Source organism: Equus caballus, chromosome 23 (genome assembly GCF_041296265.1).
Source record: "Equus caballus isolate H_3958 breed thoroughbred chromosome 23, TB-T2T, whole genome shotgun sequence".
Classification (NCBI taxonomy): Eukaryota; Metazoa; Chordata; class Mammalia; order Perissodactyla; family Equidae; genus Equus; species Equus caballus.
Window position 1 is genome coordinate 11231337 of NC_091706.1, and position 21777 is coordinate 11253113.

Here is a 21777-nt window from a genome sequence, read left to right on the forward strand (position 1 = left end):
TGTCCTCTCATGCCCCCAGCCCTAAGCAACCACTAGTCTACTTCCTCTCGCTCTAGATTTCCCTGTTCTGGACATTTTGTATGAATGGAATCATATGAGGTTATTTGTGACTGGCCTCTTTCACTTCTGCATAATGTTGTCAGGGTTTGTGCATATTGTAGCATGTATCAGTACTTTTTTTTGCCAAAAAATATTACATTGTGTGGATATACCGTAATTTATTTACCCATTCGTCAGTTGATGGACGTTTAGGTTGTTTCTGTCTTTTGACCGTTATGAATAATACTGCTATGGACATTTGTGTACAAGTTTTTGTGTGGACATATGTTTTCATTTCTCTTGAGTGTCTAGCTACAAGTGGAATTTCTAGGTAATATGGTAATTCTGTGTTTAACTTTTGAGGAACTGCCAGACGGTTTTCCAAAATAGCTGCACCATTTTCCTACCCACCAGCAGCATAGAAGGGTTTCAGTTTCTCGGCCTTCTAACACTTGCTATTATCTAACTTTTTGATTCTAGCCATCCTGTGTGTGAAGTGCTATCTCACAGTGGTTTTGATTTGCATTTCCCTGGTGACTAATGATGTGGAGCATCTTTTCATGTAATATTTTACTTTTGGGGAAGGAGAGGAGATAAAAAAGTGTTTGATCTCCTGTGTTTAACTCATCATACAGTAGCTCGTTTTAAATGTATTACAGGAAAAAAACTTTCTTCTAAATCTTTGAAAACACTTGCATGGTGATGTGAAGTCCTTATCACATGTACAGTTTTCTCCTTCTGTGCTCTCTACTTGCTGCAGTCACTGTGTGACTGAGGGACCGCAACACCGTGCACTGCATTTGCTTGGGAAGATTCCTTTCTGCGTGGGTGGAGGGAGGAGTTAACTCAGTGACTTCTCAGGCTTGACTACAGGGCTGAGCAGAACTGATGGCCAGAGCACCTAAAGCTCAGTGCGTTTCCTCCCCATGGCTCTGTCCACCTATTTTGGGTCAGTGAGCTCCACAGGTAGTAAATGTCAAAGAAACGTGAGAGCTGTGACATGGGCACAAAGCATACATCTGAGAGACGGATGGCAGGATGTTCCCATGGGCTTTTGCGCCTTAACCGTAGTGTAGGAGACGGGCCGTATCACACGTGCCAGATGATGACTGTGAAAGTGGGGTGAGGGGTACATGGGAAGTTCCACGGCTCTTGTGCATGTTTAAACATTTCTGTAATAGAAAGCTTAAAATAATGAAAGAAGCTGGGTGCCTCCTAAAGAGAGGGAGGGGACGAGAGGAGACCTGGCAAGGGGGCTCAGTCCGTCAAGACGAGGGTTTAGCTCTCTCAATAAGGACATTTCAGGAAGTGTAACCATTGAGGTTAGGAAGGAAACCTCTTTTCATATAACAGGAAAGAAGGAAAGGAGGAATGGGAAAAGGTTTTTGTGAAGGTTTATTGACGGAAAGTTCCTGTCTCATGACTTCTAGTTCCTCTGTGATCAGTGGTCCAGCACATCTACTGAGCAAATGGAGACAGCCTAAATTTGAGGAAAGTGAAGGAGATTTGAAATACATTTGAGTGTCCCTGGAGAGAGAATGGAGTAAGGAAACAGCGATCTAAGCTCCTTTTGTTTTGTTCTCATGTTAGTAAGCATGGGATAATTCTTTGTGGAATGAGTGAGTGATTTCCAGCTAGTGCTGGGGCTGAATTTACTGTGGCATTGGTAGACTCCATTGTGAGATTTAATCCAATAGTGATCAATTAGTTATAGGAAGGCATTTCTGGGAAAGGCAGAGAGATGGGATTTTGCCAGACAGGAAGGATTAAAAGGGATTGGATGGGGCCCATTAGTAGCGGAGCTTTTTAAATGTTGGTTACCTGACAGACCATCAAGTCTACCCCGGAGAGGGAGGAAATGTAAACAAGAGCTTGACGGACAGACAAGGAGTAAGTGGAAGAATGAATGGCCTGGAGTTGAAAAGTTAACATGGGGCATATGAATCAGAAGAATGAGAGACGAGGCCAAAGGGTGGAATGTCCGACTGTAATAATCTGCATGGCTGAAGTGTTCCTGGTGATAAGCTCTGGAGTGTGGCAGTAACTACACTGGAATGGAAGGAAAGGACCCTAAGATGAGATGATGCAGAAACTGAGAGGCTGGTCTTTGGCTGGTCTATCCACATCGATGGTAGAGCCCTCCATGGCCTCCTCACCTCTTCGAGTCTCCTGCCCTGGGCCCCATCCCCCTCCCAGGACCTCCACAGAATCTGCATTCTTTCTTTGACCTCAAGTTTCAGACATTGTGGGGTCAATGGCATAACTCTGGACAAGAAGATCCAAGTGTGGAGTGAGAGAGGCTGTAGTGGACACCGGTTTTGGTTTTGGTTTTTGTTTTAACACCTAGCATTCACAAGTCTTTCTGGGAAAACCACCTCCAGTGCCCTCTGGGATACTCACCCCATTTGTGTAGAGTGTGTGTGTTTGTGTGTATGTATGCGTGTGCGGTTTTGTTACAATAGTTACCATTATACTTGTATCTTTTCTAATGTCCTCAAATTCCTTTCCCTTACTTGGAGTCTTATTTCGTTTGTCACCTATATCTTGACCCCCTCTTATTACTTACAGAACAATCATTTTATTCTATTTTTCCCTTTTTCTCCTCCCTTCCATTTTTAAAATCATGTGGTTTTTAGAAAACAAAATTGGTATTTTATTTTTCCACCATTGTAACCATCTTTATTTTACTTAGACATCTACAACTTAATGTATTTAATGCTCACCATCATAATGCTTTTTGAATTTTGCCCCAGTTGACACTCAGCCAATTTTTGAGTCCCAGTCTGTCTAAGTGGAGTTGCCTTTCCTCCAAACCCCTATTGTAAGGGTGGGTATGTGTGCAACCCATGGTGAGACCCCCATATATCTGTAACCTGGTGAATAGTCTGGGACTCACCTCTGGTTCATGAGCTGCAGGTGTTCTGGGGGAGACCAACCATGGCTCCACCAAGGCCGTGAATATCAGAGGCTTCACTTCCATCCTGATAGGTGAACTGTACACACTAAGGGCAAGATCTTGTATATTCCTATTAAGCATAGATGGACGGAAGGCAGCAAGATCACCTTCCCCAAAGAGGGGGATGCCATGCCTGATGACCTCCCTGCAGATATTGTTTAGTATTCAAAGAACAGCCCAGTGCCTTTTTGGAATAAGGCATCAGTGTGCTGTACAGTGCCTGGATCAGCCTCAAGGTGGTGATGCCTGGATCAGATTGAGGAGGGGGCGGGGGGAACAGGACAGGGTCACCATATGGATGATGAGGCATAAAGCTTTGTTCTACCAGCAAGGTCCTTCTTTCCCCTCTTCATTTTTTCTTCCCTCCTCGCTTACTCCAAGTCATCTTTTCCTTACTCTCAGCTTTATTTTATCCTGGGAGGTAGGTGGCTACCCGGTCAACATTGTTACTACTGGCAGCTGAGTGATGCTTTTGCTCTGCAACAAAATATCATTTGGCAGTCTGAAGAAATACCTACAGAGGGGAACCACTTCCCCCAGGTGCCTTTCCAGTAGGGAAACCTCAATGTAAAGTTTAAAGTATTCTTCCCTAACACATTAATATGACTCACATGACAGATTCCTAAGGAGTGTCTGTGCTGTTCCTAGCCCCTCCCCCACCAGCCCAGGATCCACTGCAGCAATACCCTCCCCCACCCCCCAAATCCCATTTAGGGTTCACCCCCTGTGGGGTCCTCTGGTCACTGACCTCTAAATCATGATGAAGCCACTGTTTTTTCTTCATTGTTGTTTTATGAATTGCATACCTATTCTTGACCCTCTTCGGATAGAGAACACCTGTCTTCCCTACTCTCTGAAGGATGTAAAACATTCAGTGAGCGGAAGGTGTGGGCTGCTCTACACTTCCGTTAAGGCTAAGCGAAGAGGCAGGAGGCAGAGCCCACCTCCTCAAACTTCATCAGGGAGGAAATGGGCTTTTGGGGGCACGTGATATCGCTTTGTCAACAAGAGCTCCAGAGCACTGGTGACCTTTCAGAAGCCAGAGGAAGCAATCAGTAAGAGCTGAACTCACTCCTCCTTTTCCCTAAGCACAAGCCCTGAGTTACCTGAAACCCATGCCCCCAACACAGGACAAAGAAAAGACATCACTATTATTAGAGAATCATTTATTGGGGAGAATTAGTATTCTCCACAAGAAGGAATTACTTTGCTGTGGGAAATTTTCCGCTCTCGAAACGCTGGAAAAGCGTTTTCTGTTGACATAGAGACGGATCCCTAAACATAGTGCCTTTAGCAGTGGTGAGAACAGCTGGAGGCCCCTGGGCTGGCTTGATGCCTGCAGGTGGAACTTGGATGGGGCACATGATCCCTGCGGGGTACAGATAAGGGACTCTTCTGATCCAATAGCTGATCTTTAAATGCCACGACTTTCTGAGGGTGTCTGTTCTGGTCTCTGATCCGTCTAGAACATGTAGGATAATTCTGGCCAGCAAAGACAACTTCTTGGTGGCAGGGCTTGGTGTTTGGCACTTTACAGGAGGGAGCCGTGTAGTTGGAAGGATGCCCCTGGACGGGCTCTGCCTGGGCCTGCTCTTCTGCCTTCTGCTCAGTTTTCACAAACTTCCTCAGGGAAGGAAGGGGCTTTTGAGGGCGGGTGACCTCTGTTGCACACCGCTGCCCCAGTTTCTCCACTGGGAACTTCCCAGGGACCATCCTGGTCTTCTGAGCCGTGGTGGTCCCAGTAACGGCAGCTCTCCCTTTAACCAGGCCTCTGCTCTGTGCAGATGATATGGGGCTGCCCTTTTCCTGGGGATGTTCTTGCTTTTTGCCTTTTGTCCCAGGACGAAGCCATTGAAAAATGTGGTTCATCTTTTTTCTGAACAGACTTTCAGGAGGAGGCTGTGCCTTCTGTGATGAGGTCTGGGAAGACTTGCTCCCAGGCGTCTCCTCTGATGCTGTGATCTGAGTAGGGAAACTCTTTCTTGTAGGTTGGGATGTCCCCAACCCTGCATCCCCTCCACCAAGCTCTTCTTTGTTGGGGCCCGGAGGGCTCACTCTCATTGTAGCTGGTGGGAATTTCTTATCGTCGGACCTCTTTAGGTCTTTCTTAGGGACCCAAGGCTCCTGCCGCTGCTGCCTGCTGATCCCACTGTCCTCCAGATGGACACGCAGCACCTGGGAAGCTCCCATGTCCCCACTGGAGACACCGTGGGCATGAGTCAGTGAGGCCTTGTAAGTCAAGCTCTCTGAGGCAGGGGACCTGTCAGTGTGTTGGCCTTGGACCTGGCTCTGATTCCTCTTCTCTAGTTTTGACTTTAATTCCCCAAACAGATGTTCCTTAAGATCCGATGACTTTAGGTCTTGGGGAACTTGTCTTTTTGGTGCAGGGCTTTCAATGGTCCCAGTAATTTCTATTTTACTGTGATTCTCACGTATCATTTGGGAGCTTCCTGGCTTGCTGGTTGTCAACACATTACGAGTTTTTGACTGCAGAGCGTTGAGCTCCTTGGCCCTGAATATGTCCCTGGCCATGTTGTGCACGGAAAAGGGTTCTGACTTCATCTTTTTGTCCTGTCGCCCTTCTCTTCTATCACTGGAACTCACTCTCTCATCTTTTGTCTCATGTTTGGCACCAGCTTGCCTTGCAGGCAGCTCTGGGGGGCATCTGGTGCCTAGCTGAGTAAATTTCTGACTCGCTTTGCCTGTGATGCCACATGTGACAGGCAGATGAGTCTGCCTGGCACCCTTACTCCTCTGAACAACCTCTGCAATCTCTTGGTTGATACCAGAGGGTGATTGTCTCGGCACCCCTTGTCCTTCCCTGCCCATAGGTGAAGTAGCAGGGCAAAGACGATCCAGGACCAGGGCTGAATTTGTTGTTTCCGCTTTTTCTTGAAGAACAGATTTAGAGCTTCCTCTATGGGGCTTGAAGCCCTCGGATTTGGAGTCCACTTCCCAAGTTGGGTTATTTGAGGGGGGACAGTAGAAATAGGGCAAGGACTGGGATGCAGCATCTTCCAATTTAAACGCCTGTATGGATTCAAGGACCCTGCAGGGAAGGCCCCACTCCATCGTCATACGAAAGCTTTTAATATGGGTTTCCATCATCTGTTGTGCACTGGAATCAATGAAGCAAAGCTCCTGGAAGGTATTCAGGGAGGAGTCCCCACCCACTGAAGGTGGCAAACTCCTCTGTGTTATTTGGGTGCGGGATTTGTCAGAAAGCAGCAATGTCTGCTTGCTAGCATGCCATGAACTGCGCACCGTCCCAGGGAGCCGAGCCTCACTGATTTCCTCAAACTTCTTGCTCAAATGTGCTTTCAGGACATTTTCAAGTTGTTTCTGATCTAGACTTTCCTCCAAGGCCCTTGAATTTTTCCCTGACAGACTTGCCATGTGACTATTTAGGTCTTTCTCAGAGTCATATGCCAGATCCTTATCTGAAGAGCTCTCTGGGTCACTCAACAGATGAGCTTTTGGGCCGTTCTCTGGGCTATGCCCCTGATCCTTCCCCATCTCCTTCTCTACCTGAAGCAGTTCTGAACCCCTCTCATGGAAGCTTTTGGATTGGCTCAATCCAACATTTAGATCTTTGTTCACCGAGATCCGTGAGAGTCCACGATTGCTCTCTGACTTAGCTATCTCTGAGAAATCTCTTGGAGGCATCATCAGTGACAGACACTCGCAGATCCTGCGGGGCAGGCCCCACCGGTGTTGGATGAGTCTCTTTCGAAGGTGGTGTTCCAGTTTCTTCCTCAGATCATCACTGAGAGGAAACTCTACGGGAAGGGTGGAGATGGAGGCATGGGCCTGGGAGGCCTGATGGTAAGGGAAGTTGGGAGCTGAAGAACAAAATTCTTCCTGAGATCTTTGGACTACAGAGGGGGAACCCCACAAACTTTCCTGTTGCTTCTGCAACACTTTCCATTCCAGTTGTTGAATTTCAGATGAGGTGAGAGACTCTGATTCATCCTGGGGTCTATGGTAACACACTCCACAGATCCTTATCTGGGGTAGAGGACCAGATGGTAGGATTGGGAGTGGGGATTTAAGGTGGGCCTGGGACTTGACCTGAGTGAGAGGTAGGGGCTGGGATTGGGGCAGGGTTTGAGGCAAGGGTTGGGGCTGGATCTCAGGCAAGGATGGAGGTGGGCGATGGAGAGGTACTGGGGATTCTTGGCCCGTGGAGGCATTTGAGATGGTATTGAAAAGGAAGATTGTGGTGCAGTCACTTGAGTCACGGATAGCAGAGGGCAAGGACTCGCTGTGCAGAGATGGGAGACCCCAGAAGAGCTGCATACATTTTTCCTGTAAATGGTCCTCCAAGATTTTAGGACATGGGGGCTGCTCATGCATGTGCAGCTCCTTTGGTTTGCCTGCACTGCTCCAAAAAGGAAGGGAGAATGCTGAGTCACACTTATCAGCATTTGACTCTAACATTTTCCCCGAAGGATTTAGTTGGTAGCCTGGCCTAAGCTTTTTTGGAAAAGAACCCTTCTCCTTCTCCTTTTCCTTCCACATCAGGAAATCACTCCTCTTTCGGACTTGTCTCTCCAGGAGTGCCAGGACATGAGGGCTGAGAAATGAGAGGTTACCAGGCTCTATAAGGTTAGCTGTAGGGTGTCTCTCCAGAGAGGACTCTGAAGAATGGAGAGCAAGAAACTCTCGATTAAAATCACGTGGTGCCAAGGTGGAAGGTGCTAAGAACAAGTCTTTGGCACTAGCTTGCCACCAGGATAATTCTGAAATTGATAGGCTTGAATGGTCAGTGCCTCTGACTGTTGGGACATAAGTGGACAACCCACCAGGGCTATCTGGAGATGAGTTCTCTGGAACAGACTTCAATAAGATGGAAACCGATTTAGATTGAGTCACAGTTAAAGGGTGGTCTGTCGGTGGTGAGACAGACAGGCTTGGTGGTGCGTGATGACAAGCCAGTGAGTCATTGGGATTCATTATCTGGGACAAATTTGGTAAGGCGTTAATATCCTGGGAAAGGGTGCGGTCAAGAGAGAAGATCGTATTCAGAGACAGAGTGGCCTCTGGTTGGAGAATAGGACCCGTTGCCTGGGTGTCATGTGGTGGGAGAGGGGGAAGGGCAAGGGGTTGGGGTGGGGAATGGTCTGCTGGGAAGTTGGACTCCAAGGGAGGAAAAGGCTCTGGTGGCATAGAGTGACCCGGTGGTGAGGGTGAGAGAAAGTCTGCTAAGGGTGTCATTGGGTTAGGTGAGAGAACGGAGGGGGTCTGTGGGGAAGGTTCAGGTGGAGGGGATGGTGTTAGGTCTCCTGGAGGGACTTCTGAGAAGGCAGAGGACAGAGTGAATGATGACTCAGTCCCAGAAGCTGTGGAAGCCATAGAGGACACAGAGGCAGTATCATCTTCCAGGTCCTCCAGGAACAGCAGCCGATTGATCTCTGCAGTTGTGCTATTACACACCTCACAGGAGGGGTCTGGGCATAATAGTTGACGAATGCGGGTGGTATCGCGCGGCCAGCCTATGGGCCTGCGGGAGACAGGAAGTAGAAAACTGTAGCCAGAACCAGAACAAGGAAAGGAGGACCTGCTGGCCTGTCAGGGGAGGGGCCACCTGAAGCCTGCTGCCCCTTCACAATGCCCCACATCTATGACTTCACCATACACTCAGCAGCCCTCACCCCAAGGCCTTCATTCACATACCCGTTCCTATGGCAAACCCCTCCCATGACTACTGCAGGCTGTACTGAATCCCTGGAATTGCAGAGAACATGTCAAAGAGGGATCAGGAAAGAAAAGACTAGTCACCTTTTCAGAATAGAAATTAGCCTCCTTTTCTCCTCTGTTTCCCTCTGGTAATTTCTCCAACCTGGGAAACCAGAAGAGTGAATTACATGTAATAAAGGTAGAAGCATAGGTGTTACACAGGAGTCCCTTTAGGGGAGACCCTTGGGATATTAACGGGATATTAACTCTGAAAGCCCCAAGAATCAGTAGATGTGGTCAAACGGTCAATGATAATATTAATAAGGTTCACATGTGTTTGTTGCTTCATTTATAAAGTACTGTCACATACATTATCCCATGGGATGTTCAAAACCACCATGTGAGGAACATAGGTCAATGGTTACCTCAAAGAGGAGTCTGATCATCCAGGAAGTCAACGTGGTTTCACAAGGTCAGGAGACAGAAGTTCTGACTCTTGACGTCTCCCACGGCCACCCACTGGGCAACACCCATTGTCCAGGCCCATCACTGCTTCATGCCCAGAGCTGGGCAGAGCAGGAATCTGAGAAATGTCTCGGGTTCTGACTACCTTCCCATGAGCCTTTCCTCTGAGGCCTCTATTTTCTGAGAGGGACTCTATCTGGCGACTGACATCCTCAGAGACCATGGACCTGGGACCTCATGGAGAGGACAGGAAGGGTCACCCTTGGAGAGCTCAGGTGGGATAGGTGGAACCTTACCACTTGATGTTCCACCTTTTCTTCTCCTCTTGGCTCTGCCCTGACGCTGAGAACAAAAAGAAAAGAATGAGGAGCGAGGACTTAGTTGGCTTGCTCCTCTCTCTAGGAAACTCAGATATTCATCCAAGATTAATGTCACTCTCTATTTTTATTACTAGCACTTTGTGTTCTTTCCCTTTCTGAATTTCTAAAGGTGATAAGATACTTTCAATTCTTCCTTCTTTGAAAAACTCGGAGGATTTTTGGCTAGAGTCCACACTTGATATTCTCAGTCAGAAGTCCTCTGCTCAAGGAGGGCATAGACTCTGGGGCCCACAGTCACATCTGTGCTTCCTCAGATAGGACCCTGTATCCTGGGACAGAGCTCACACTCCAGTGTCTGCTCAGAGGCTCAGCCCTGCTCTCCTGATGTGCCCAACACAAAGGACGGTTTGGTCGAACGACGCCCGACATGGGAACGTGACTCATGATCCAGTGTTGGGAACAGTGTTCTCCTACACAGATCCCAAACTCTCTAAATAACCTAATGCAGGGCCGTGAAATCACTGATGGGATTTTATCCAGGAATCCTCCACCACACCCAGATGGTCTGTGAGTTTTAAATGGGAAACAGTCCCAGCTGAACCCCTAGTCCTGCCTGGTCTATTCCCCTAGAAGGATGATGTTCTATCCTCTATTCAGACTTGCCATCTTAGGAGTCTCTCTGGACCAACTCATTTAAAAATGTGGGACTAGAAATGGAAACAACAATAAAAAATCCCTGTTGGTGGCTTGCCCAGGGATCCTTACCTTTTGGTAGATTTTGGTTTTCCAGAATGTTGGTAAAGATGGAATCCCCACCAGGAAGCACAGGAACAGAAGAAGCAACCACAACCCACACACGATGGTGAGGTTATAGTCACTATCTAAGAATGTTGAGCAGATGCTCAAAAACAACTCAATATGGCTATTCAGAAATGAGAGAACATTCCATTGACTGAACTCCATTTTCTGAATCGCAAGGCTGCCTGAGGCAACTGAGCTCTGAGAGTGTCCGCACTTGCCTATAATCCCAGGCCTGCATCACAGAGCACTGAAGAGTCACAAAGGGTTTCAGAGGGTGGGGGAGGGGACATGAAGAGGGTGTGCCCATGGCCCCTTCCCCCCACCAGCCCAGCTGATCTCTCCATCCATCCTGGGCCCTCCAGGTCCCTCTGCCCTACCCTGCCATCCTATTTTCCAACTCTGTCGGTTCATCATATCATTCAATTACATTAATGAAATTTTCTGCCTGTTCCATCTCTACTCCAGATTTTACCTGGGCCCCCTTTACTGTTTGGAGAGCTTGACTTTGGTTTCACCAATTCCACTGCCTCGAAAGTCTGAAATGCTCCCTGGAATTTTTGCTTGTACCCAGACATTTACACTCAGAATCATATATGTCCTCAAATCCATCTTTCCTTTAGAATGTTTTTGCCTTACATGAACCCTGATATAGAACTTAAAGTTCCTCTTTACTCATTTGGTTTTGTGAATGTTGAATAACAAATTTTAGTTTTTTGCTTCAGTCAGCCTTTACCATCTTCAGCCAGTGGGGCTGACTCAAATAATTGAAATGAATAATTCATTATTCAACATTCACAAGACTAAAATCAGTACAGGCACACCTCACTTAATGAAAGGGATATGTTTTGAGAAATGCATCATTAGGCACTTTCACTGTTGTGTGAACATCACACAGTGTACTTACACAAACCTAAGTGGTAGAGCCTACTACACACCTAGGCTATGTGGTTCTACCCGTATGGGACCACTGTCATATATGTGGTCCATTAGTGACCGAAACATCGTTAATATTGTTACATGGTGCGTGACTGTGGTGGATGACAGTGACAAAATGGAGTACCATTTTCAAGGCTTCTAAAATGGAGCTGGGAGGCCATTAAGGAAGTGGGGCTTATGCTTGTACACCACATCCACCACCAGATGTTAACGGAACTTTTGAGCTTTACCTGACAGCAGAGGTCACATCTTGAAGTGTTTCCTCATTCCAAGAAGGGACAGTCTGCCTAGGACCAACTATGTTCTGGCAAGTCAGCTCACCCCATGCCAGAACCAGTCATTAACTGTTCACTGTAGACCTTTGTAAGCCTGTGCCCTTTCCTTTTATATACCCCTGCCTCCTTTGTCTTCCTAGGAGCACATTTGAGCTTCTACTCGAATCTACATCTCCTGAATTGCAATTCTTGAGACCCCCAAATAAACTTTTCGGTTCTTTTGCAGTTTATGCCTCTTATTTGCTGACTTTACATGGTGACAGAAGTGGAATCCCTAGCTACTGACCTTCAATTCTGGTGCCACTTCACAGACACAAGCAAGGTGCCTGCAAAGAATCTTTTGTGCTCTGTCGTCTCCTCCTGGTGGCTCTGGTTCCTGGTGGTAAGTCCTCCTGGGCCTGGACCTCCCATTTTTGGTAGAGGTCCAGACTCTTTATGTAGGCGTCCTTTGATACTGGTTCTGGCCATCCTTCCGTTGTCAGCTTTGTTAGAAACTTCTGTTTCTTTCACTCCTTTTTTGGGCCTTTGATCCTTTGGTAAGTTCATACAAATGAGAAATCCATTTTCTAAGAGGACCACCAAAGAACAGCCGCACTCTGGGACTCCTGCTGGTTTTGTCTTTAAAGAATACAGACCTTCTACATGTAGATATTTGTCCCACTGGGCTCAGATTACTCAGGGTGATTTAAGGCTTCACTGGCCTAAATGGGGCTCCTTTGAAATTCCTAAATTGGTTTATCTGTGCAGTCAATTGGAAAAAGCCTATCAAACCAAACAAATAAAATGGGAAACTTTTTAAAATTGGTATCTTGAGGCCTCTAAATGAAACACTGAAAAGGACACTTCCTTGCAAGCCATAACAATGTCCTAACTAAGAATTTCAAATGATTAAATGTAAATGCCATCGATAAAAGAATATTAACTCCTCTTGTATTCGTCAGGGTTCTCTGGAGAACCAAGAAGATTATATATATATATATAAAATATATATTAATATTGATATATAATAGAATATATAATCCATTGTATCTATATTTAAATTCATTTATTTAGTTCTACAAATTACATATATACACATAAAATTTACATATAAAAGAAACTTTGGCCTCGCCCCTAACTGCCTAAAAGAATTTAAGACAGAAGGCCTGTTCCAGGAAGGAGCTGTCAACGTAGGGAACTCTAGATGTGGTAGAGAAGAAGGTACCTAGCCGGGCCCATTTTACACAAGTTCTCTCTCATTTGTTTAGAGATGGCCCAGCAAACATTTGGTTTTCTGTCTCCTTGTGAATTGGCTTCCTCCTCTTTGAAGTCCCAAACCACGACCCCCAACCCCGCGCCTTTGTAAAATATCTAAACCCTAACCATAGGCCTGGCAGACACGCTGTAGACTGAGCAGCAGCATGAAGACCAGGGTCAACCTGATGACATTGTGGGTGGGACTACTGGCTGTTTGTCCACATCCTTGTCCTGGGTGCCCAGGAAGGCAGTCACCCAGCAACTTGCAGTGAGGTGTGGCGTGTGACTATGTTTCAGCCAATGCAATGGGAGTGGAAGTGGTGTGTGCCGTTTCCACGTTGGAACTTTTGAAAGCAGGTGTGTCTTCTCCGTGTTCCTTCTTTCTCCTTGTGCAGATTGGTTGCAGACAACGATACAGGCGTCAGGAATGGCGGAGCCAAGAGACGGGAATTCATGGGTGACTGACACACTCTGTGGAAGAGAACCACCTGCCCAACACGAAACCCACCTTGGCCTGCAAGGTAATCACACATAAATTTCTACTCTCTGGTTATTCTTTTTCGGGATCTGCTTGTTATTTTCTTAACTATTATGGAAATATTTCAAATATGCAGAAGAGTACATAGTATGACCTCTATCTCCGGCCCCAATACCCAGAAAGAACAGACGTTAAATTCTGCCCTATTTGCTTCCGATGTTGCATTCATTTGCTGGGGCTGCCATGACAAAATACCACACGTAGGGTGGCTTAAACAATAGAAATTTATTTTCTCACGGTTCTGGAGGCCGAAGTTCAAGATCAAGGCGTTGGCCGGTTTAGTCTCTTCTGAGGCCTCTCTCCCGGGCGGCTTCTCCCTGTGTCCTCACACGGTCTTCCCTCTGTGTATGTCTGAGTTCTAATCTTCTCTTCTTACGTGACTATCAGTCACATTGGATTGGAGCCTACCCATGTGACCTCACTTTACCTTAATTACCTCTTTAGCGGCCCTCTCTCCAAATACAGCCCTATTTTGAGGTCCTGGAGTTAGGACTTCAACATATGAATTTTCAGGGACATGATTCAGCCCATAACGATATCTCTGTTTTTAAGAAGCAAAATGTTGCCGTCACACCTAAAATTCACATTTCCATCCCGTTCTCCTCCCTCCCTCATCATAGGTATCGATATCCTAAAATTAATTGCATTCTTTATGATTCCAAGAATATCCATGTGCATGGCTCCATTAACAAAAGATTACATTTTTATGCATAGTCAAGACATACATGTGTATGTCTCCGTTAACAAATTCTTACATTGTTATGCACTTAAAAAATGTACAGGAACAGCATCACACTGCACATGTCCTTCTTTGATTGGCTTTGGGCTATAAATGGGGAAGGAAAAACAGCAGCTGAGGGTAAGAGAATAAATAAACGGCTTATGCATAAAAACCCAAAAGGACAGATTTCCAAGAGCATCCAGGTTGGTGACCATGTGCAGGTTCTGGGAGAGTGGTTACCTGGAGAGGGCGTGGAAGCTCAGTGCCCTTTCCCCATGTCTTGCCCTATGCGTCTGTTCCATCGAGCTATTCCCGAGTCATATCCTTTTCTAATAAACAGGTAATCTAGTAAGTAAGAGGTTTCTCTGAGTTCTGTGAGCTGCCCTAGCAAATTCGTCGAACCGGAGTAGAGAGTCTTGGGAACCTCCTACTGACAGCCAGTTGCTCAGAAGCATAGGCGACAGCCTAGACTTGCTGTTGGCACCTGCAGTGGGGGCAGTCTTGTGGGACTGAACCCTTAACCTGTGGGGTGCGATGCTGTCTCTGGGTACATAGTGTCAGAATTGAGTTGAATTGTAGGACACCCAGCTGGTGTCCCAAGAGTTGCTTGTTGGTGTGGGGGACTCCCCTGACCCCCAACCCCACACACATTGAAATTGGTACCAGAACCTAGGAACAAACTGTGAAAGATAAGCGTCTTAGCTTGGGTTCCCATAACAAAATGCCATAGCGTGGGTGACTTAAACAGCAGAAATTTATTTTCTCACCATTCTGGGGGCTGGAAGCCTGAGACCAGGATGCCAGCATGGTCAGGTTCTGGCGAGGGCTCTCTCCTCAGCTTGCATAAGGTCCCCTTCTCACTGAGTCCTCAGATGGTGGGGTGTGTGTATGCGTGTGAAGAAACAGAAAGAGAGATCTCTTCCACTTCTGATGAGGCCACAGTCCTATCTGATTTAGGTTCCACCATTATGACTTCATTTTCACCATAATTACTTCCTAAAGACCTTGTGTCTGGACATGGTCACAAGGGGGGTCAGGGCTTCCATATATGAATGGTGGGGAGAAAGAATTCAGTCCATAGCAATAAATAAAGAGCAAATAAATAGAAACAAAGGTTTGGCATTTCTCTTTATCATTTCCTTTCTTCCTCACTTTACTGTCTTGCTCTTTGTCTAGCTCTTGAACAACTAGCTTATTGGTTTCTAATTTTTCTTTTTAGATAATTATATTGAAGATATCTTTCTTCTAAGTATTGTTTAATTCCATCCACCAGATTTTGTCATGTAGTGCTTTCAGCTATAATATTCCCTAAGTTCCATATGAGATCCCTTTCAATGCAAGGTTCTGTAAGTTCCCAGCCATTATTATTATTTTCTCATCCGTTGCTCCTTTTACAAGTATGTAATGTTCCTCATTGTCACCATGTTGGTTTTGTCTGGAGCTTTACCTCCAGATTTCTATAGATATACTTTTTTATTGTAAAGGACAAAATGAGGAAATACCTTTGCTATATATAAGATATGGTATCTGTCTACACTACTGGGACAGTGTAGACTTCTGTTCTGTCACTTATCCACCTTTGTGAAAAGGAATTCTAATATTGGCTCACTGAAGTCATTTAGGTCATCAGCAGAGGAAATTGATAATATGTATGTTTTCATCAGTCAGATAGTCCATGTTGTGCTGTATTCACAACAAACTCCCAAGTCTCAGCTAAAAATAACCAAGGTTTATTTCTCGAACATGCTCCATGTCATCAGGGGCTGGCTCTGTATTATCGTTCCTCAGTCTGGAGGATTGAGTAGATGGCAGCTAAAAGAGGCTCGATCCAACTTCTTGCACAACTGCCAGGCAGGAAAAACACACTCCCACTGTTTGCGAAAGGTTCTGTCTGGAAGAGACAACCTCACTTTTGCTCAAGTTTCATTCGCCAAAGGGTCACAGAGTCAGATCTGACTTTAAGGGGCCAAGAAGATACATCCCTTCTGTGTGCCAGAGAAGAGCCGACAATATCTGGTGAACGGCAGTAATAATAACTATACACTATGCTGTATTGTGACTTCCAAAGCTTATTTTTGCTTTTTGTTTGTTGATTTCTCAAAAATTCCCTTCAGTTATGTGATTTACCATAAATCCTTTGTCAATTTCTTTAATAAGAAAACTGAAGTTAGGCAGAGTTAGCTTCTTTTGCTTATAAAAAAAAACGATCTAAGGCATTAGACTTGGTGTTATAAATGTCACTGAGCAGCTTAGGAAAGTGAACTTCAGTTTACACCTTGGGCTGGTTTTGAAGAAAGGGTACATGCCTATTTTTTAAGGATAAGGTTTTAATAGGAAAAGAAGCAGGGCATGTCATGAGCCAATATTTAGGTCCGAATAATTATTGGTGGCTGCAGCATGTCAGGCAGGGAGGCAGGTGTTTTTGCATATGCTAAGTCAATTTAATTCTTTATAAAAACAATATGAGGTGAGTCTTACTATTCATCACTTACATATGCAGAAACTGAGGGTCAGAGAGGTGAAATGACCTGTCTGAAAGTCACTTAACTAGCAAATGATGGCTTTGTTTCAACTCCATCATCTGATCAGGCAGAGGTGAAAGAGAAGAATGCAATGTGTGTTTTTGGGTAGTGGGTACTGTTCCGTTTGGCAGGACTGTGGGATACATGAAAGGCGGAGGGGCCCTTGAGTGCTAAGGCAGAGAGTTGAAGTCTATCAGGTAGGCAGTGAGAGGAAGGTTTCTGCATCAGAGAGGGCACTGGTGGAGCCATGCCTCAGAAACATTGATCTGCTATTGTCCTCTATGATGAAGAGAAATGAGGCACGCTGGAGGCCTGGAGACCAGTTGGAGGAGCATTGTAAAAACTCACATAGGCCTGAATGGGCATGGGTGTTGGCAATGGAAAAAGAAAAATGTATTCTATCCAGTCTCCAGACCCCCAGGGAATTGCTGAACGAAGTCTGAGTTCTCCCTATGTAGATAGCTCCTACTTTTCATTATAGGTTTCTCAAGAACTTGCTCCCAGAAAAAACCTGGATGGAGAACAAAACAGGTAAGTGCCCAAGTGAGAAATCTACAAAGCTCCTCTCCCCCAAAATCATCTCTTCCCCATCAGTTGTGGGGCCTAACATTTCACCAATGGGGTTCCGTTCTTTCAAGAGTCTCTTATTTAAGTAGGACTATCTGTGGACAAGAGGGAGAAGGGACACTGGGAAGTGTCCTCATTAGCAGCATCCACGCAAGTAACAGAAATGTATGAGGGCACTCTGGGGGGGGGCACCATGAAGAACAGGGCACATGCTCCATGTCAGGGGGGCCTCTCGGTTCTCGCTGAGATCCAGTATTTCAGCAGAAAACTCATAGCCAAATTTTTTGGAAAGTCCTCAATTTTACAACATGGCAACCGGTTTAAACTTCTTAATATCGCTGCGCTGGCCACATTCAGCTCTTAATTTGTTACCAGTTTGCCACCTCTAAGTTAAATGTTAGTACCATTTTATCAAAACCTTTCCAAATTTGAAAGCACATCTTTAGTAAAACTAGCTACAGAGCAGGTTCATTTGGATTGCCGAGAGCGGGCACAGAGGAGTCTGGGAGCCAGGCAGGGACTGTAGGGAGGCCCCTGGACCACGTGCTGGGCATCCTGGTGCCTGAGCTTTGAAAGGGAGATGGACCACGGCAGTAACAATATTTGCTGCAACCGGGCCCTCCTGGGCGACCACCCAGAGCTGGGCTTGGAGCCGAAGGAGGGATGGGCAAGCTGTGCTGCTCCCAGCTCCAGTTGGCCCCTTCCCATTAACATTACAGGAGTGCAGTCGCGTGGTGTTTGAAAAAGCATCCCTAGTTCCACGAAATGATTTACAGGACACCAGACTCTGCATTTCAGAGGTCTCCGGTGTACCATAAAAAATATATTCTAAAGGAATAATCTTTATCTGAGCTGAAGCTGCAGAGAATGAAGCTCACGTCCAGCTGAGAGCAGCCGTGAGCTTCTGTTCACTCAGGGAAAAGTCTGTGTTCATGTTATTGGAGTAACATTTTTTTCTCTCTTTGGCACTAGGTATCTAGTTAATATTTAGACATTATATACATTTTCTTTCAACCGTTGTCCCTGTTATGTCATCAAACACAACCGGAGATGCCAACCACATCAGCCCTGTAGGCGAAAGCAGACCCTCCAGGCACCCAGCTGTGGCTAGCAGGGTAAACAGGACTCACTGGAGCCAGCCTCTGGGAAAGACTGGCGCCAGGTGCTTGCAGGGCCAGCCCCTGCCCCCAGGAAGCAGAGTCCGCTGGAGTGCCTCAGTTGACCGCTCTGCCTCTTCCTGCCATTCCAGCCTCGCGTTTCCTCCACCTCCCTGAGCAAAAGGAAACAGGAAGCAAAGTCTAGTTTTGAATGTTCCAAAGCCTGATGTTTACCATTCCCCCCAGGAGAGGGAGGTGAGGGACGGAAATCTCTCTGCAAAGAAGATACTTTTTAATTCAATGAAGCGATGCACAGACACAGCAACACAGCTTCTCTCTGCTTATAAGGTGTTCAGAGCGATGATAGTCTCAGTCTATTTTGGTCCAGGGAAATCTGAACTCCTTTAGCGGCAATGGCCCCCAAGGGGCGCATGTGCATCTGTGGTTCAGGGTGTCCAGGAGGAGATAGCCTCTCCTCTTGGAGCAGAAAGCACAGTCAACCGGTGGCGGGACAGAGGCAAAAGCTCTAGGGCAAGGAAATTTGGGGGTTTGTGTCGAAGCTCCGCCAATCAGGAGCTCCAAGCTAAGATGGGGAGGCTGGAAAGATGTAAGTTGGGATGGGAAACCTGGTACAGACAAGAAATTCCTCCTGGGTCAAAGGCAGGAGGATGTCCAGGGAGGGAGAAGGGCGGGTCACGGATGGACCGAGTTTGCCTGGAGTCCCATGAGAAAAGGGGAAGCGAGAGCTCACCAACTTGTGGCCCCCAGCCACCTGTTGGGCGGCACTGGCGGCAGGCGTCGGGCTCTAAGTCTCTGAAAGTATCAGGAGAGGGAAGGAGAAACTGGCGTCCCAGGCTCCCGGGGACGGGAACCTCTCCAGCATGAATGTGGTGCGGGTGGGGGGGGTGGGGGAGGGGGCACGATCTCCGCTTTGCCGGGTGCCCCAGGCCTAGCGCCCGCCTCTGTTCCGCGTCCCGATCTGCAGGCGCGCGCGAGTTCCCTCTTCCCTCAGCGGCACGGACCGCGCGCCCTGGCCCCTCCGCCTCCCCTCCGCGCCTCTCTCTCCCCGCAGAAAGTTAGCAGCGGGGAAGGAACTCAGGGCTGCGACAGGGCGCGGCGGCGGCGGCAGAGACTGAAGCAGGAGCCGCGTCAGAGCCGGGGGAAGCGTGGGCGCTGCAGACGGAGCAGGTGCAGCCGGCGGGTCCGCGCGCCTCCCTTGGGCCCCTTGCCAGAGGCTGAGGTGGGTGGTGGGGGCCCACCCGGACTCTGCGGGAAGAGTGGGGAGGGGGATCATGCAGCCGGGCTCTTCCCCGGCGCAGCGCGACAGCGGCCAGGGCCGGGGGTGCAGTGGCGTCGCTTCATGCAGTCTGGGCGGCTGGGGGGGCGGGGGGCGGGCGGCGGGCGGGGGCTCTGGCGGCGGCTGAAACCATGTCCCGGCAGAGCCGGGGGCTGCCGCCGCCGCCGCTGCCGCAGCGAGCCCGGAGCCGTGCTGACCCCATGGCCCCCACCTCCTCAGCCTCCGCCTCCACCTCTCGCCGCGCCGCCGCCGCCTGGCGCGCAAGCTGCTTTTTCTCTGCACCTTGTCCCTGTCTGTCACCTACCTGTGCTACAGCCTCCTGGGCGGCTCGGGCACCCTGCAGTTCCCCGTGGTGCTGCAGGAGCCGCCCGCACTGCCGCCGAGCCCCCGCCGAGCCCGCCGCCACCCTCTCTACTGCCGCCCCCCATGCGCCTCGGCACCCCCTCGCAGCCGTCCGCGCTGCCGCCGGACAACGCGAGCCGCGGGGAGCCCCCGGAGCCCTCCAAGCAGCCCCCTGCCCCCGGGCCGACGGCTGGGGTCTGGCGATCGGCGGCGGGGGTGCTCGGGACACCTGGCTCTGACCCCTGTGGCCCCTGGCGAGATGATCACGGCGCAGAGCGCGCTGCTGGAGAGGGAAGCGCAGGAGTCCAGCACCACCCACAAGGAGCTCGCAGGCCGGAGAGCGGTCAATGGGAGCAGCGAGAGGGGCGGCGCCCTCAGCACCCCCAACTATGGGGAGAAGAAGCTGCCACAGGCGGTCATCATCGGGGTCAAGAAAGGAGGCACCCGCGAGCTGCTGGAGGCGATCGGAGTCCACCCGGGCATGCGGGCCGTGGGCGTAGAGCCACGCTTCTTCGACAGGAACTACGAAAAGGGGCTGGAGTGGTACAGGTAGGACCCTGGGCTCGGCGCAGGCGATAGATGGGTGGGGAAGACCCAGAGGGAAAGCTGCGGCTTCCCACGCCCTTCGACACCCAGGCACCTCCCCGAGAGCCCTTCGCCCCATGAGGGCTCTGCGGACCCTGGCGGGGCTGCTCGGGGGAGCGCGGAGAGGGCTGGAGGCTGGCCAGGGATCACTATATTTCAGGGCTAGGGCAGCTGGTGTCACACTGCCCTGCCTGCCTCAGGCTCTTCACCCAGGGAGGTGCATTCTGAAGCTGCCTAGCTCCACCCCTGGAAATCCCCAGCCCAGGTGCCCGCGGGGTGTTTCCCAGGCCAGTCTCTTGTGGGGCTCAGCGCTGCTGCGTTGGGGACGCTAAGGCATGAAGCAGGATAGCGAGATTGTCTGAAGGGCTTTGAGATCTCCTGGAATCTCTCAAAATCGCCCTCAAACGTATTTGCGTGTCTGGAATCCGACTTTACTGTTTTCAGCTTAGAGCAAAATGAACAGGGAACAGTTAAAAAGATGATGCTGGCGAGTTTTGGCTTGCTAGAAAAGACTGAGGATGTTCCCCATCTCCAGCAACCCTGGGTTGCTTTGGCATCAGGAGCATCAAGGTCTGCACGACAGTCGGTGCCCTAAGAGTTTTTACATCCTGCACCCCTGCCCTTTCTAACGGGCGCCTCCTTGGCAACAGATTGGAGCTTCTGTCTTGTGAGGTATTCATCTCTCTTCTCTTCCACCGTCTCCCAGCAGTGAGGGAAAGGAGAGGAGAGTAGAAAGTTAAGTGCAGGTAAAATAAATTAGTAATCCGGCTTTCTTGCCCGCCATAACACTTAAAAAACACTGGAGCAGATGCCCAAAAGGCAAACCTCCTTTGCTCCCCCCGCCTTTTTATCTCTTTCTGAAAAACATCTGGATGGCTGGTCCCATCTCTGTTGCGTCTCAGTAATTAATTGGAATTGTCAGACAAACACAGGCTTTGTCAGCTAAAGTGGTATTATCATCTTCACAAGGCCAATAGATAAAATAAGGATTGTTTGCTGACAAGTTGCCTTGCTGTTGAAGAGATGTGCTTTCTAAGTTTAAATTACAGCCTGTGAAAGTTTTAGAAATAACCTCACTTCAGAAACATATAGTAAATGTGTATTATATAATAATATATATTATTATAGGTATGTATTATATAATATCTATTATATATGAATATATAATATGTATTGATTGATTTCTTCTGCTTTAGAAAATACCCCTTATGCTTTCAAAGCTTGAGAAAAGTACCCTTAGGCATAAACATTCCAGCAGGTTAAATGGAAACAGCAAATGTGTCTGTTAATGTCTTGTCTGTTTCAACCGAGAGAACTAATTGCAACATTTTAGGAGGCTTCAAACAGCCGCTTCCTATCAAAACAGAAACCAGTCAATGCCTGCTTGAACTGGAAAATCAG

The 21777-nt window shown here is 48.1% G+C and overlaps 2 protein-coding genes across 2 annotated transcripts in view; one reads left to right on the forward strand and one right to left on the reverse strand.

Moving 5' to 3' along the window:
- The window catches only part of LOC102150963 (uncharacterized), a 229383-nt gene that overhangs the window by 69585 nt on the left and 138021 nt on the right, over positions 1–21777 (forward strand). The window contains exons 4-8 of the mRNA XM_070248111.1: positions 11783–11853; positions 13103–13228; positions 16970–17019; positions 19225–19340; positions 19669–20340. Coding sequence (XP_070104212.1) covers positions 11783–11853; positions 13103–13228; positions 16970–17019; positions 19225–19340; positions 19669–20340 — 1035 coding nt within the window. The remainder of the gene's footprint in view (positions 1–11782; positions 11854–13102; positions 13229–16969; positions 17020–19224; positions 19341–19668; positions 20341–21777) is intronic.
- LOC111772192 (spermatogenesis-associated protein 31D4) lies at positions 4145–10654 on the reverse strand. Its single transcript, XM_070248968.1, has 4 exons — positions 10225–10654; positions 9436–9481; positions 8777–8837; positions 4145–8498 (listed from the first exon to the last, which is right to left on the reverse strand). Exons 1-4 carry the CDS (start codon positions 10420–10422, stop codon positions 4286–4288), a joined length of 4518 nt encoding a protein of 1505 aa, XP_070105069.1. The 5' UTR covers positions 10423–10654; the 3' UTR covers positions 4145–4285.

Excerpts from the sequence above, each read along its gene's own strand:
- LOC111772192 (XM_070248968.1), bottom strand. The coding sequence starts at position 10,422 with ATGGAGTTCAGTCAATGGAATGTTCTCTCATTTCTGAATAGCCATATT. Across the intron at positions 8,838-9,435 it reads AAAAGGTGGAACATCAAGTG|GTTGGAGAAATTACCAGAGG; the intron begins GTAAGGTTCCAC and ends CTGGTTTCCCAG. Across the intron at positions 8,499-8,776 it reads CTAATTTCTATTCTGAAAAG|GCCCATAGGCTGGCCGCGCG; the intron begins GTGACTAGTCTT and ends TGTCTCCCGCAG.